Source organism: Pararge aegeria, chromosome 1, assembly GCF_905163445.1.
Source record: "Pararge aegeria chromosome 1, ilParAegt1.1, whole genome shotgun sequence".
NCBI lineage: Eukaryota > Metazoa > Arthropoda > Insecta > Lepidoptera > Nymphalidae > Pararge > Pararge aegeria.
In genome coordinates, this window is record NC_053180.1 from 5,239,710 (window position 1) to 5,255,985 (window position 16,276).

The window sequence follows — 16,276 nt, forward strand, 5'->3', positions numbered from 1 at the left end:
CTAAGTATACCTAGCATATTGAAAGTTAAATATAAAAGCCCCTACAAAGTAATAGTGACATTCGCATCGAAAAATGATGCGGATATCCTATTAAACTGTCCTAAACTGGTCGATTTGGGATACAGATGTCAATTTACGCATGAAATTAATTTAGCTTACGGCATAGTAAAGCAGGTTGAGCTAGAAGTTAATGACGAAGAATTACAGAAAATATTTGTTTGTGACTGTGAGATCGTTTCTGTAAAAAGATTAAAGAGGCTAACAGAAGACGGAAAATGGATAGATAGTGAAACTGTGCGACTTAGTTTTAGAAGTTCTACATTACCTAGCTATGTCTATGCTTATGGTTGCAGGCTCAAAGTTGAACGGTTCATATTTCCAGTAACCCAATGTTCCAGATGCTGGCATTTTGGACATTTAATGCGGGCATGCCCTACAAGGAAGATAATTTGTCCTAAATGTGGGGAAAATCATGTTAATTGTGAAACAAAATCATTTAGATGTGTTAATTGTAAAGGACCACATATATCCTTGGATAAATCTTGTCCAGTATTTAAAAAAGAAAAGGAAATTCGTCGTGTTATGAGTGAAGAAGGAGTGACATACCGAAAAGCACTAGAGTATTATTTGGAAAAAGAGAAGGATCAAAATCAGGTTCAGAAGAACTATTATGAAACTACAGCCAAGAGCCAAACAGCAGACATCACAACTCATAAGTTATCATACAGGGATATTCTAGTAAGTCAAATTTATAGGGGGAAAGCTAATAAAGAAGCTAATGATGCCAAAAGTGAATTTGAAACTGAAAGGATACAAGAAATGACTGTTCCTGGACCTACAAGACGTAAAAAGAAAAAGAAGAGACTGCAAATGAGTAAAGAGTGGACGTTGGATAGTGAAGAAACCCAATCGGAGCAGGAGAATAGTCAGGAGGAGGAGATGGGCAAACGAAAGAGAGAGTCTACTGCCTTTTCTTTTAAGCGATGCTGGCTGAAATTGAAGGCGGTTTTTTTAGCAGACATTTCTTTTGAAGAAAAAATCAAAAATGTTATGAAAATTGTGTGGGAAGAGTTGTCATCGGTGTTAATTAAATTAGTGGGGGAAGGTTTTTTGCAATATATTTTAAAGTATATTTTTAATGGATAAGCACTTTAATTTAAGAATAGCCCAATGGAACTCACAAAGTCTGAGGCCGAAAAGGTTACCATTCGAAATTTTGTTAAACAGGGAACGAATTCATATTGCATTGGTAAGTGAAACGTGGCTCGAGCCGGATTCCAATATTAGTTTTAATGGTTATAATATTTTTAGAAAGGATCGATTGGATGCATACGGGGGTGTGGCAATTATTGTTCACAGGTCAATTAAAGCTCAAGTGTGTCATACAAGTTTTAGTAATGCAGGCATAGAAAATATTCTTGTTAAGATATTTAACTGTAAACTTTTAAGAATATTGTATCAATTTACTGTCCATCATCTGTTTATACAACAAAGAAGGATTGGGATGACGTATTTTCCACATTTTCTAAGTCATCTTTGGTAGCAGGGGATTTTAACGGCCACCACACTAACTGGTCCTATAAAAGCGATACTCGGGGTATTTATTTGTTTGAGTCTTCCATTGAAAATAACTTTATTTCACTAAATAATGGTGATGCAACTAGAGTTAAACTAGTAAATAGTACTTTACAAGAAACTTCTCCAGATATTACATTTGCCACTACCGATATTGCCATAAATTGTAATTGGGGGGTAAGTAATGATAATTTGGGTAGCGATCACGTAGTAATTAAATGTTTGTTAGTATATAAGGATAAATTGCAGTTAACATCCAAAAGAAATTTCAAATTAGCAAACTGGGATTGTTATAGAAAGTGTATAGCTGAATCCTTAATTAGTAGATCCCAGAATGATATACAGAGTATGTATGATTTATTTTTAGATATTATAAATAATGCGGCCGATATAAATATACCTAAATATAAAATTTGTACCAACCCTAGTCAAAAATTTGTGCCAAAACACTATTGGAATCCCAGTTTATCCAAACTCATAGCACAAAGACGACTTGCTTTAAAGAATTTGCGACGTAATCCTACACCCCATAACTTACAGCTACTGGAGTCTAAAATATTAGAGGTACAGCGTAAAGCATGTGAGGCTAAGTCAAAGTCCTGGGAAAACTTTTGTGACACAATTGATCAGACAACAACATCTTCAGATATGTTGCGTAAAATGCGTTGGATCAAGGGCCTTCCAAATAATCGAAGCTATGCATCGGAGGAACAGTGTGAGGAACTTCTTTGTAGTCTGGCGCCTGACTCTGTTAATTTACCACAGCCTATATTTTTATCTAATAATCAATGCCTTGAAAACAATTTTAGTATGCAGGAACTAACAAACTGTTTAAAAAAGAAGGACACTGCACCAGGGGTTCTATGATTTATAATCTTCCTGTATGTGCTAAAGAATATTTACTTAAAGTGTATAATTTCATCTTCCGGACAGGTTATATTCCTAGCCAGTGGCGTAGAATACAGGTGGTTGCTATCCCTAAAGCGGGAAACTCGAATAAATTTAGACCTATTTCGCTTATATCATGTTTGTGCAAAATTTTCCATATTATGCTCGCCCGAAGAATAGAGTGGTTTATAGAAAAAAATAAAATGTTGGCGGAAAGCACCAATGGTTTCAGAAGAGCGCAATCCAGCCTAGATTGTTTGATTAAGTTAATTACGCAGATACAAATAGGTTTCTCAGAAAATAAGCCAACCTTAGCCTGTTTTCTTGATGTTGAAAATGCGTACAATAATGTTTTTATACATAAAATGGTGTGTTTATTGGATAATCTTAACATAGGAAGTAAAATATGTAATTATTTATGGCAGTTTTTGAGTGAAAGGCACCTCATAATTAAAAATACGCATAATAGTTCGGAAATGGTTAGATGGACGAATAAAGGTTTGGCACAGGGAGATCCAATATCTCCTCTCCTATTTAATATAACAACATGTGAAGTTAGTAAATTGATTCAAAATGCATTCATTTGTCAGTACGCCGATGATTTTGTAGTTTATTCACAAGGCAATAGTCTTAGAGAAAGCACTTATAAAGTTCAAGACTCATTAGATATATTTAAGTCAGTTTTGGAAGAATTAGGGTTGGAGATATCAATTAGTAAAACAAGTTTTTGTATATTCAGTAAACGACAGCGTAATGACCCGGTTAGACTTCATGTTAATAACAAGGCAATTGCTTCCACTTGTAATGTTAAGTACTTAGGTATATGGTTGGATCGGTCGTTATTGTGGAGCAAACATATTAATGAGTTAAGTCAAAAAACAATGAAAATTTTGAATTTACTAAAAATTTTAACTGGTCCGTCTTGGGGGGTCCACCCGAAGCATTTAAGAAAACTTTATATATCTTTGCTCCGTAGTAGACTTGACTACGGTTGTTTTTTATATGACAATAGTGCAAAAAGTCACATACAAAAGTTAGACAGAATACAAAACCAGGCATTGCGAATAATTGGGGGTTTTATTAAGACCACACCCATTCATGTAATGGAGTCGGAGTTATGCCTACCGCCGCTGTATCTGAGAAGATATTATTTAGCAACTAAGTACTGCTTTAGAACTCTAAGCTTTTCTAAAAATACGACTATTGAACTGTTAAATAACTGTTATACACTCTGTCAAAATAGTAGGTATTGGCGGAGAAGAAAGACTCCATTAGTGCCTATAATTTATAATGAAATTAAGCATGAGAAGTTACATTCATGTAGTCCTCTGCAAATGTTCACATTGAATACTTGGGTCACAAATATTGACATTAATAATGTCATAAGTACAGACTTGGATAGTATTAAACAGGCTAAAAGGTTTTATGAAATAAATTCGTTAAGAAATTGTATTGTACAGGAATTGAATAGCAAATATGGTGATTGTAATACATGATGTATTATATATGACGGCTTAAGAGCCTCCGAGCTGTTTTTAGAAAGAGTGACGTCAGCGATACTGACGTCACTAACTTCAATATTTCCGTCCATCACGATTAAAACCACAACTTGTTGTTTTCTGTTTTTATTACGAATACTTTCAGACGTCCGAACGGTCCGACGTCTCGAGTAATAATCCCCTGCGAGATATCGGCCACCGGTACTTATACCAAAGCATGCTTGTACAATCATCTGTTGTAAAAACTTGTTGACACCGACTAATTGTGTTTACAAAATTATGTTGTGAGTTTTAACACATGATTGTCAGTAAAGGCTTAGTTTGTGATTGAAACCGTTTAAAAGAAGTTAATTAATAAATCTTAATTATTTTGACGCCGGTAAATGAGGTGTAGAACACCTTCACGCCGACATATACGGATGGTTCTAAATCAGACGAAATTTCGGGAGCAGCGTTTCATGACTCCGGCTCTAATAACATTTTATTTAAAATAACTTCAAATGTTTGTATTATGTCAGTGGAATTATTTGCAATCTCAGAGGCTTTGGCATATGTGGAAGCATCGAGATACAATAAGGTTGTGATATTTACTGACAGTAAAAGTGCCTTGCAGCATTTAGCTCGGTGCGCCTCTGGGCTCAGAGGTGTTCCGGTAGCGTATGCCATTTTGGCAAGGATTAATAACGTTTTGGAAAGTTTTGTCGAACTGAGACTGCAATGGATACCATCGCATATAGGTTTAAGAGGAAACGAGAAGGCTGACCTGTTAGCAAAAACTGCATGTTTGGAGGGAAGTGAGGTTTTTGTAATGCCAAACTACGCAGAGGTAACCGTGAAATATAAAAGTAAAATTTATGATATGTGGAAAGAATATTTTGATAGACGTTCTAAAGAAAAGGGAATTTGGTATCGAACCATACAGAGTCAGCCTTCTCGAAAGCCTTGGTTCGAAGTTGGTAAGTTAAATAGGTCTATGATCAAGATAGCGCATAGGTTGCGTTCTGGGCACGTTCCATCCAATAAATTTTCATTTTTAATGCGGAAATCGGATTCTCCAAATTGTGATGTATGTGGGGTAGTGGAAGATGTACACCATTTGTTGATCGAATGTGCCCGTAATGATCAAGGTAGAAGGACATTAATAAGGGATTTAAAATTAAACCTTAGTGATATAGGTGTGTTTCATACCATCTTGTCTTCCCCAACTTCTGGGGAAGCCAAAATGATATATGATTTTTATAGAAGTAGTTATTTATAAGTTGTACAAGAATAGAATAAGTTACGATAGGGCTGACATATTTTTGTAAAATAAAAGCCCTTTAATCAATAAGAATAAAAAAAAAAAAAAAAACAAAAAATTGTTAATCTTTTCATCGTTATAGTTTAGCAATATACGGTTTAACAAAATTCGTTATAATGAAATAATTTTGTTCCACAACTTTATCATGTGTTCTTTATCGTCGTTATAAATACTGGTGGAAACAACTTAAATGTAAACGTCATGTGATTACAAATTTTAAGGTCAAAAACGGTTACAGGTCATATTGTTCACAGTTGTTTTTTTTTTTTATATAAAAACGTTACTTATTAATATTAAGATATTTCTAAAGTGATACTTATTATTGGTTGGTTACTAGAACCACTTTGAATGAATGAATGAATGAATATTCTCTTATTGCACACCACAAAAAGTACATGGAACAAAAAGAAAAGTATAACAAAACAACGTATACAATTTGGCGGCCTTTTCGCTACATAGCGATTTCTTCCAGGCAACCAATGGCGAAGATAAAAAACGGTTACAGAAAATAGTTAGGTGGTGCATATAAACAAATACCCATTAAATAAATATATACATATAATAAAACTTTGTTAAATGATCTTGCATTTATCTTAGTAAAATACAGTAAAAACTTTAGCAACTGACTTTATTATATTCCAAAAGCATTTAACTTTTTACTTTTGTTGACCCACATCATCATAATCATTATAACAAATCCATTAGGTACAGGACACGGGTCTCCTTTCAGAATGACAAGGGTTCAGGCCGAAGTCCAACACCAGACTTCACACGCCCTATATTATGGAGAACTCTCAGGCATACAGGTTTCCTCACGATGTTTTCCTTCCGTCCTTTCCACCGTTTATGCAAGCTTTACTTCACCCGTATATTCTGCATAACAACTAATGATATTACTGTCAAGAAAACGGCAAACCGAGAAACCCACTCTCGCATTTATTTATAATTTATTTCCGTAAAATAATAACATAAACAAACCAGCCACTTTCGAGGTGGACTTGAACAATAAGGGTACCAAGGTTCAGTATGAAACACTACATCCACATATAAACACTTTAATTTTCAACTTTTGTTTTTTTTCATTATTTTTGATTAAAGCCATATATATACATTCAGTGTAACCTTTTACTGTCTTTCTATTGCAATTCATAAGAAACAGCCCGCTGACCGACAGAGGAACAGATAGACGGACGGACAAACGGGGACTTAGTTACATAATAATAATAACATAATCTTTAAACAAAATTTAATCCGTATGCTTACAGTTTGAATGAATGAATGAATGAATACAATTTTATTGTACACCACAGAGAAAATTTACAGAGATACAAATACAACAGCACAATTGATGAATTTTTTAATGACAAGGTTGCTTGGAAGCATCCGGCTCCGCTTTCAGCTCTCACAAGATAGAAAAATGAATGTTAAAACGCAAAATGTAAATTGTTGATGTTGGAAAAGAGCAACTGCTGAGTTTCTTGCCGGCTTCTTCTCGCTAGAATCTGCCTTCCGAACCGGTGGTAGAATCACTACAAACAGACAGACTTGACGTTTCAAAAGTGCTTATATTAGGCCTACTTGAAATAAATGAATTTTGAATATTTTTTTTGAATTTAAATTTGAATAAGGTAGAACGTACAATTTAGCCTTATCGCTAAATAGCGATCTCTTCCAGGCAACCAAAGGCATACAAGAAAATGTTATAAGAAATAAGTAGGTGGTACAACAAACAAACAGTTTGCATAGTGGGGAAGTGAAAAAAATTAAATTAAGGTCTATCTCATAGGAACCCTACAGTTTTCCAGGATAAAAAAAGCTTACGTCAGTGTTGGGTATATATTCATTAGTATTCACATAATCAGTATTTATTTATTATTGATATGCTTTCATCCCATAATCTTCTTGCTAAATCACTATTTTCTACTTTTTTAGAAGGTTGAACTTTTTTACAGTTTTGATAATAGCCACCGGTCCAGTTTACCGAGTCTGGGGATACGCATAAATGGATTATCGTTTGGGCACCTTCCTCGGCAGTCTTAAATAGAATATATATAATGAAATATAGTAAATATCTTATAACCGGATTGAAGGTATCAAATATATTCGTCATAACTAAACCTGGATGTAAAGCGTTTACAATGATACCTTCAGGTACTCTTTTAGCTAATTCCTTGGCCCATAAAACATTGCAAAGTTTGGTTCGTGCATAACGAGTATAAAAATTAACTGGTTTAGCAACAGTAATCTCCTCAGGGATAATGTTAGCATATGCATGGAGATAGGACGATACTATTACAATTCTGCTCGGCTTTGAGATAATGAGTTTATCCAGCAACAAGTGAGTAAGTAAAAATGGACCCACGTAATTAATCTGCATCAGCAGATCTATTCCATGTTCTGTATTGCCTTTCCCGAACTCACCACAGCCTGCGTTGTTAACTAAAATATCCAAACGATCAAAGTCGTTATTAAATTTTTTGGCGAATTCTCTGATGTTATTCAGTTTCTCCAAATTAAGTTGTCTGTATTCAACGTTATGGTTCCCCGTTTCTTTTTTTATACTTTCAACTGCTTTTGCTGATTTCTCATCGTTCCGACTAGCTATTATAACTCTTGCTCCTCTTTTCGCCAAATCTTTAGCTGTCTCAAATCCAATGCCAGAATTTCCACCAGTGATAAGAGCAACTTTTCCGTGTAGTTTAGTTTTACACTTGCACCTTCCTTTGAAAGGTTCCACCCACAGTCGCAACAGAAGAAAAAACGCAAAGATTATTGCCAAAATACAAGCGGTACATTTGGTAATGACGATTAAAGTTATCAGCAGTATTGACGACATACTTGTGTGAAATATAAATAAGACTACATTCAAAACAATACTGATTTAAGTAAAAGCTAATTAAAATTAATTATCTGTACTCTATAGATATAAATAAATAAAATGAATATGTCTGTTTATTATGGCAAAATAATTAGCTTTTAAACTCTGAAGCCGAGAACTCTTTTTATACAACGTGTAAATGAAACCGAAATAATACTTCAGAGGGTTCAGAGGTACAAGAAGTCTCAGAGACAGTTATTTACTGTCTGTGAAACCGAAAAGCTATTAGTTGACAAAACCATTGCCATAGTTTTTACTAAAAGAAATTAGATCTAACATGCAATAATAAAATCCTTATTTTTGCAGTTACTCCTGTCACTTTATTAGGAAGATACGTGTCGTGTAGCGTAGGTACTATGCAAGTGTCGGTCGGTTTACCTTCAAAAGGATTGTCATAAGTATACCACTTAGAATGTTTTGAATTAGTTTGTATGGAAAAAAAAAATATGCTTTTAATTTCATATTTATACAGGGTGATTCCTTATGAATTCCATATTCCTACTTCTGCACCCTTCAACAGTATTTCGAACTGTATACTTAGATTTTTTAAGGAAATACGTAAATCAATTAATTACCATATTCTTTGTCTATTTTTAATTCTAACTCGTAATAAATCATACAAACAAAAAGATGGAGGTCAGTTTCACAAAAAGTTACATTAATTGTTTTTCCAGTGGAGTCTTCATATACGTACTTATTACAAAAAAAGGTAAAGTACTTTTGCATGTCTGACTTTGTTTCACAGGGAGGTAATAGTAGATTGCTGAAAGAGACAGAAAACACCCTATTCTCACACGAGATATTTGTACATATCAAATGAGGGCGTTCATAGTTTGAGGGTGACAATGGGTTGAAATCCCGAGTTGAACATAATACTTTTCATATCGATCCTGCGGAAAAATAATGAGATGAAAAAACAATAAAATAAATTTTACTTCTTTTAATCGCGCCACTATATATTTGATGTTTTTTGACTTGTCCCCTTCAGGATAGGCAAAGATCATTGACCATACAGCCTATTCAGTCGTATAACAATAATTGTTTGTTTTTAGTTTTAAGGTATCCTTATTTAACGTTTATTTTTAATTTTATGTTTAGTGTTTATTTAATGTTTGGCGGGTAAAATGCCGTATTGATTTATGCTCTGGATTCTGCTATAGTATAAATATAATTACCTTTACGTTTGCACACAAGTCAAGCGTGCTTATTCAATTCACAATTTTGTTAACTGTACAGTTCTCTCCCATACTTTAATTGCGAGATCATCATTTTCAGCAATCTTGGCACACTTTGTTTTTTTGCAGTCAACATAATAGCCACCCGTTGAATCTTCTAGTTTCGGGGAAACACATAAATGTATCGTGGTCTGTGCACCCTCCGTTGCGTTTTTAAACAGCAAAAATGTTATAACTAATATTATCTTCTTTATAAATGGTGCTAGGTTATTGAATATACTAGTGCTTACTATTCCTGGATGCAAAGTATTAACAGTAACTCCACGGGGCAGTCTTTTAGCTAATTCTCTTGTCCACAGAACATCGCAGAGTTTAGTGTTCGCGTACCGGAGGAAGCTTTGTTCTTTCCAAGTTTTCGTAATATCATCGAGTGTGAAGTTGGGAGCAAAAGCATGGGCGTAGGAGGAGACAATAACAATTCGGCTAGTCTTGGGTACAACGAGTTTGTCTAATAACAAATTAGTTAGAAGAAATGGTCCAACATAGTTAATTTGCATCAGCATATCGACACCATTTTCCGTGTTAATAGTTCTCACTGCACCACTACCTGCATTGTTGACCAGAACGTCCAAACGGTTGAAATCCTTATTGAATTTGCTGGCGAAGTCCACGATACTCTCTTGTTTTGCTAAATTAAGGTGCCTGTATTCCACATTATTATTTCCAGTAGCTTGTTTGATGATTCCAACCGCTTCTTCTGATTTACTATCATTTCTGCTTGCGATCACGACTGTAGCACCTCTGTTTGCTAAATCTTTCGCTGTTTCCAGGCCAATGCCAGAGTTACCACCGGTGACCAGGGCAACTTTCCCATGTAGCCTCGTTGTACAGCTGCACACTCCTTTAAAAGGCTCCATCCACAGTCGATAACCAATAATAGGAGTAAATATTAAAAGTAAAGCACAAACAGCTGTTTTAATAGCAAACAAAATTATGGAAACTACTAGAGACCACATATTGCTAGCGGGTACAGCGGTCGAGTAAATAAATTTTCGAATCTAATCAGAATATTCAGATTAGGTAATTGAAAATTCCATTAAGGTTTATACTTATACCGGACAAGCGAGCGCGCAATGTTTTTTATCTACTTCGGTATGTTAATGTTCCAGTTATGATTTTGACAGTTAAGATTATCAGGATAAAAAACTATCTTTATCCCATATGTAAATATAAATAAATAATAATAAATAAATAGTTAAATTGGTTACAAACTTGCGGCGTGAAGTAGTAACAAACATACTCACTTACACACAATCTTACGCCTTTATGATAATAATGAAAGCATAAAGACTTATATCATCAAATCTTCATGGCGACGAAATCATTCGATGGGCAATCAAATTGGGCAACATGATAATAAGTTCATGATAACAAAATGCACTATCGAATACTCGCGCCAAAAAGTCGCCGTGGCCCGGTGGAAACCTTTGTAAGTGCTAGTGGCTAAAACGAATACAATCGATCATTCAACCCAGGGTACGCTCACACAAGTAAACCACTCAATAACCGGTTAACTGATTAATTTACACACGAGACCTCAGTAATAAAAAAAAATGATTACTTTTCAAGTAGGTATACCTGCATGGCAATGGATAGCAACTCTTCCTTCTTGGAGTGCAAAAGACAGCACCTTCGCCATATCCAGAAGCCCACTCAAACTCGCTTCCCCGTAGTCAGGCCACGCGAAGTTGTAGTAATATACTGCGGAAAGACTGTCATTCATCATCATCATCATCACATCAACCGACGGATAGTCTGGACTTAGGTCTTTTGTAGAGATTATTACATTCTGCGGTTTTGTGCTTTATGACCAGCGGACTTCAATCCATTCAGTTATCATTTTAACGTGCGAACTTTGGATTTGCCTCAAATAAAATATTGATTAAGATATATAGAAAAATTAATATTTTATATAAATAAATATTATCTGCATATGTTTACTCTTATATCAAGAAATTAATAAAATTCCATTTATGAACTTCAAAACGAGTTTATATTTATTTATTTATTTATTTAAATTTCTTTATTAATAAAGGAGAAATTACAAATATAGTTAAACAAAAAATTAAAAGCAAAAGGCGACCTTATCACTAAAAGTGATCTCTGCCAGGTAACCTTACCGATAGTACACAATAAAACATGAGAGACGGGAAATCGCAATTAAAATAAACAATACATAAATTTACACACTTAAGCACATACTACTAATAACTAATATAATAAATATGTACTTTTTTATATAATTTAAAATGAAATTACAATTACACTTTTACCCTAAGTTTTTTTTTTCATTTTACATTAATACATCCATTTTACATTAGTAAATCCAAGAACTAAACGTCACCAAGGAGATTCTCTCATCAGACACTTGACACAACAATTTTTACCGATGTTGCAGTTGATCTTGGTTTATTTTTGTTAACTTTAAATGAAAAACGACAGAGTTATATAATCGTCTTACTATCATTACTCATGAAGACATTGGGATCGTATGTAAAGCCGGATTTGGTGAGGGCTGGCCCACAGCTGGCATGTTCTCCAGGGGTTTGCAGGTTGATCACAGTTCGAATACCCCAACTAGAAAACAGTTCAAATATAAGACACAGTTCAATTCGATTATTCTAAAACAAATTACATTGGTTTTACACAATGAGCATAATCATTTGGTCGGACTTATACGAAATAAACATCTCCACTAATGGAAGACAACTGCTTGACATAGGTCTTTTGTGGTCCGTTTCAATTGAGTAACCCAAAGATGTCTCTAGCATGAAACAGTTTCGGTGCGAAAGCATCTCCCTGTCGCACGCCTTGCTCAAATTTACATCGACAATTTCATATTTTTTTTATAATTAGTGAAAAACCCTCTTTACTAATGTTATCAACAGTTTACACAACGTCGCCGTTTTTAAATATGTCGTTGTTTTGTTTCAAGTCACATGGATATATCAATGCGATGCCATTATTTACAATCACAGTTGCCGGGCCTGATAAGTTTTATCTTTACGTAGTATAAACCGGTAAAGGACTTCAACTTCACTTTCTGGGGGCCGAGATCGAATCACAGCCCGTAACTTTTCTAAGTTTTATGCGTTTTTTAAGTAATTAAAATATCACTTTCTTCAAAGGTGAAGGAAAACATCGTGAGGAAAACAGCATGCCTGAGAGCTCCACATAATGTTCTCAAAGGTGTGTGAAGTTACAATTCGCACTGGGCCAGCTTGGTGGACTGTTGCCAGAGTGCCAGAGTGGTACTTTCTTGTTAACTGTATAAAGTATTAATCATTAGTAAAAGTTTCGCGACGCGATGCACCAAAGTACACTTGGAGTGTACAGCCCACCGTGCCGAATCTTTGAAGTGGCCGACACTGCCTTAGAAGTTGCAGTACATATCGATAGGTTACCTGTCTCGTTGCTAGAGTGGTTGGCATGTTTAACTACGGGTTCGATACCGTTAAAGAATTCTCAGCAACCCCTTTGCCTCAAAGAGCACGTTAAGCCGTCGATCCCAGTGCGGTTGATGAATTATAGGAATAGGAACTATAGTTACCTGTGAAACTGTTGTATAATATTCCTGGCGGCAATGCCGACAGTACTGGGCCGCGCCATCGCCAGGATGTCATCTGTGACCCTGCGGAGAAAGGCTGCTTTAAGGGCCCCATACACAGGCGACTCGTCTATGTATGTGACCAAGAATAAACACTGTTTTTTTTATCGTCGAACATCGACCATTCTTTTTTCTACTTCATGAAACGGCCGAAATTGATACCATAGCTACACCGCGCCGCTTACACTCGATACTGGTTTCTTCTTCGCAACAATTTTTTTTGATATTTTTAACAGACTTCCTTCAAAAAGTAGCAGGTTTTCGGTTCGGTTTTTTATTTTTAATGTATGACTCCGACTTTTATAGATGGTTTTTCTCTCTGGTCTAAACTCTTTTTTTTTTTTTTTTAAGGGATTTATTGACTCTGAAATAGTCCCATTTAAATTTCATATAGATCTGTACACTTATTAAGTGAATTACTTGAACATCGTACAAAAATGGATATAAATAGGAGATATAATATAGATGGATATAATAGATCAAATTTGTTTGCAAATCTTAAGCTGTCCTGGCTTAAGATTTGCAAACAAATTGGCAGAGCACTAGAACAATAAACCTACATGAAACATATAGGACATAGTACAAACAGGCGCAAATGATTCGGCTTTACAGGTTGTAGATCTCTAAAAGTCAAAAATTCAAAATTCATAGTTCGTTTAAAGGTAATTGCATACAATTCTACAATAAACTACCCATTGACATCTTGGAGATGTCTCTTAAAATGTTCAAAGTTTGTATTAAACGTAAGCTTATAGAAAACTCCTATTTTAGTGTAAAGGACTACGTAATCTATAAAAAAGCTTGGGCGTGAATGATTGCTCTAACCATTGTAATAATTTTAAATGACAATGTGAGATGGTGATAACAAAAAAAACAACACCTGGCTAAGTTTGTTGTGGGCTTCTTCTCAGACCAGGGCGCGTTTGAAACCCTCGTAGCTTTAGTTTTCAGTTTACGAATATGGTTATCGCCATCATCTCACTACCGTGTAATTCTCATGTACGGTACGCATCAAAAGTTCCACCTATAGGCCTACTTGAATAAAGATATTTTTGACTTTGACTTTGATTTTGACTATATACTAGTAGTGTCCATGGGCGTACCCAGGGGGCCTGGGTACGCCCATGGACACAGGGCGGAAAATTGCAGGTCGTGTTACTTGCATGCCCCGCGAAGTGTTGCCCTGTCTATAGGCGATGATTCTTCATTTACCATAAGTTTGGGTATCTGCCAAGTCCGTCAATTTTTACATTAAAAAAAAAAATCCCGCACCAAATACATAATGTTTGGGCACCTCTGTGTAATTCATGGTCAAAGCTGTTATAGATAGACCATGAATAGGTTAATGAACTCACGTAGCGAACGCATCGCTTTCTTGTAATTATAAAATTTGGAGCATACGTGTAATGCAACTTCTCCATCTTTAAACTCGAATTCATAACGCATAGGATTTTATTTTTTATTATTTTCCTTGATTTTGGACGAATGATCCTTTGTTAGAACCTTACAAAAAACTTTATATTAAAAAGATCTTCCTAGTTAATCCATACTAATACTATAAATGCCAGTGTGTTTGTTTGTCTGCCCTTACTTTACGCTCTAACTAAGCAAACAATGTACTTTGTTATTTGATAAGTATAAGTGACTGAGAGTAGCATGGACTACTTTTTATCCCAGGATATAAAACGATTCTCACGGGATTTATGAAAAACCTAGTTAGCTACTTTAATAATATCCTCATAAAACCCATTATCGAACCACTACAGGGCCCACAATGTGGATTGGTGGACTTCACACACCTTTGGAAATACTATGGAGAACTCTCAGGTATGCAGGTCTCCTCACGATATATTCCTTCAACGTTGAATCAAGTGATATTTTGATTGCTTAAAACGCACATAACTTAGAAAAGTTAGAGTTGCGTGCTGGGATTTAAACTCCCTCCCCCCCCCACACACGAAAATAAAGTCGATGTCCTACCCTCTGGGCTATCACCGCTCCCGAAATAATTCCTTTAATAAAATAATACTTGTAGGGCAATAGAAACATACAAATATATTTATTTTACAATCGTTTATACTTAGAACGTTTGAAACCACCTTCCCCTACACCTAACAGAACGGCCTAGATAATTTTACGTACCTACCTTTTCATCTCGAGACTTTTTTGGGCGGCTTTGCTTGCGGTCCCATCTATTTACTCTATCTTGAATAAACTTTATGTTTGCGTCGTGCATGGGGATCTTTATATATCGCGTGCCTGTACGTACGACGTACGGTACGGTACCCAATACCTGTGATAGTTGATAAGTGACGTACTGTGCACACGCCAAAATACGTAGTTCAATGCAAAATTAATCTGGGTTTATCAATATATTATAATTTTAATATGTATATTGGTTCTACAAATATTCATCAGTTATCTTAGTACCCGTAAGCTACACTTTGGGGCTAGATGGCTGTGTTGCAACAAAAAACAAACACTAAAGTTAAACTCAAACAGAAGACTTCTTTGAGGTCCTGTATCTAAGATTTTAACTGACTTCGTTCTGTAATTTAAAGAAGGATTTATAAAATTCTAATTTGTTTGAAAAGGGTTTATTCTGACTGGGTAAATAAAAAAAACAAATAAATAATAAAGTTATATAACTTTTGGTAACTACAGCTTGATAAAAAAAATTGACGTCAAAAATGTATGAAATGTTAGCGTGTCTTATTTCTAAATACAATGTATGAAAGCGAGTGGTATTTTTAATAAATTTAATGAACACCGCGACCCAACGGTCACTTAATAGAAGTCACGCGATTACGCTGTTACCTAATTTTTTTGTTTAATGGCGAAAATTATTTTTCTTGTTACACATTTTAACATAAATTAAATACAGTAAGAACTTTCTACAATCCCATTTTATTTTTATATGTAATTATTTGAAGGAAGTAGAATAATAGAAGTTTTTAACTGACTTCCATTCCACAGTGGCCTGCACGGGGTGCACTGTTAAGTAAATGCATTGTTGTTTGTTTGATTTTTTTAAAATTTTGTCAATAAAATGTAAATAGATATAATAAGTTCTTATTACTGCTAACGTAAACTAATATTTCAAACATATACAATAAATTAATAAAAAAGTAAATACCCTGCCTACCCTAAAAAAAATTATAACTAAAAAGGAAAAATATCAGCGAACGAAACAATTAATAGGTTAATGAGCAGTTTCCTCATGCGAGCGTTGACTGGGTTAGTTGACCGCTTGTTGTTGTTGTTCGAACTTACAATAAAGATCGCGGTGGGGAG

General features: G+C 34.9%; 2 protein-coding genes across 2 annotated transcripts in view; both read right to left on the reverse strand.

Annotated features, from left to right (window-relative positions):
* LOC120624699 (protein tyrosine phosphatase domain-containing protein 1-like) overlaps nt 1–16,276 on the reverse strand; it is a 42,060-nt gene that overhangs the window by 11,417 nt on the left and 14,367 nt on the right. The window contains exons 4-6 of the mRNA XM_039891379.1: nt 12,926–13,006; nt 11,837–11,952; nt 10,954–11,076 (exon numbers count right to left, since the gene is read on the reverse strand). Coding sequence (XP_039747313.1) covers nt 10,954–11,076; nt 11,837–11,952; nt 12,926–13,006 — 320 coding nt within the window. The remainder of the gene's footprint in view (nt 1–10,953; nt 11,077–11,836; nt 11,953–12,925; nt 13,007–16,276) is intronic.
* On the reverse strand, nt 6,986–8,105 carry LOC120624707 (retinol dehydrogenase 12-like). The gene has a single exon (XM_039891391.1). It carries the CDS (start codon nt 8,096–8,098, stop codon nt 7,121–7,123), a length of 978 nt encoding a protein of 325 aa, XP_039747325.1. The 5' UTR covers nt 8,099–8,105; the 3' UTR covers nt 6,986–7,120.

Excerpts from the sequence above, each read along its gene's own strand:
- LOC120624707 (XM_039891391.1), bottom strand. The coding sequence starts at position 8,098 with ATGTCGTCAATACTGCTGATAACTTTAATCGTCATTACCAAATGTACC.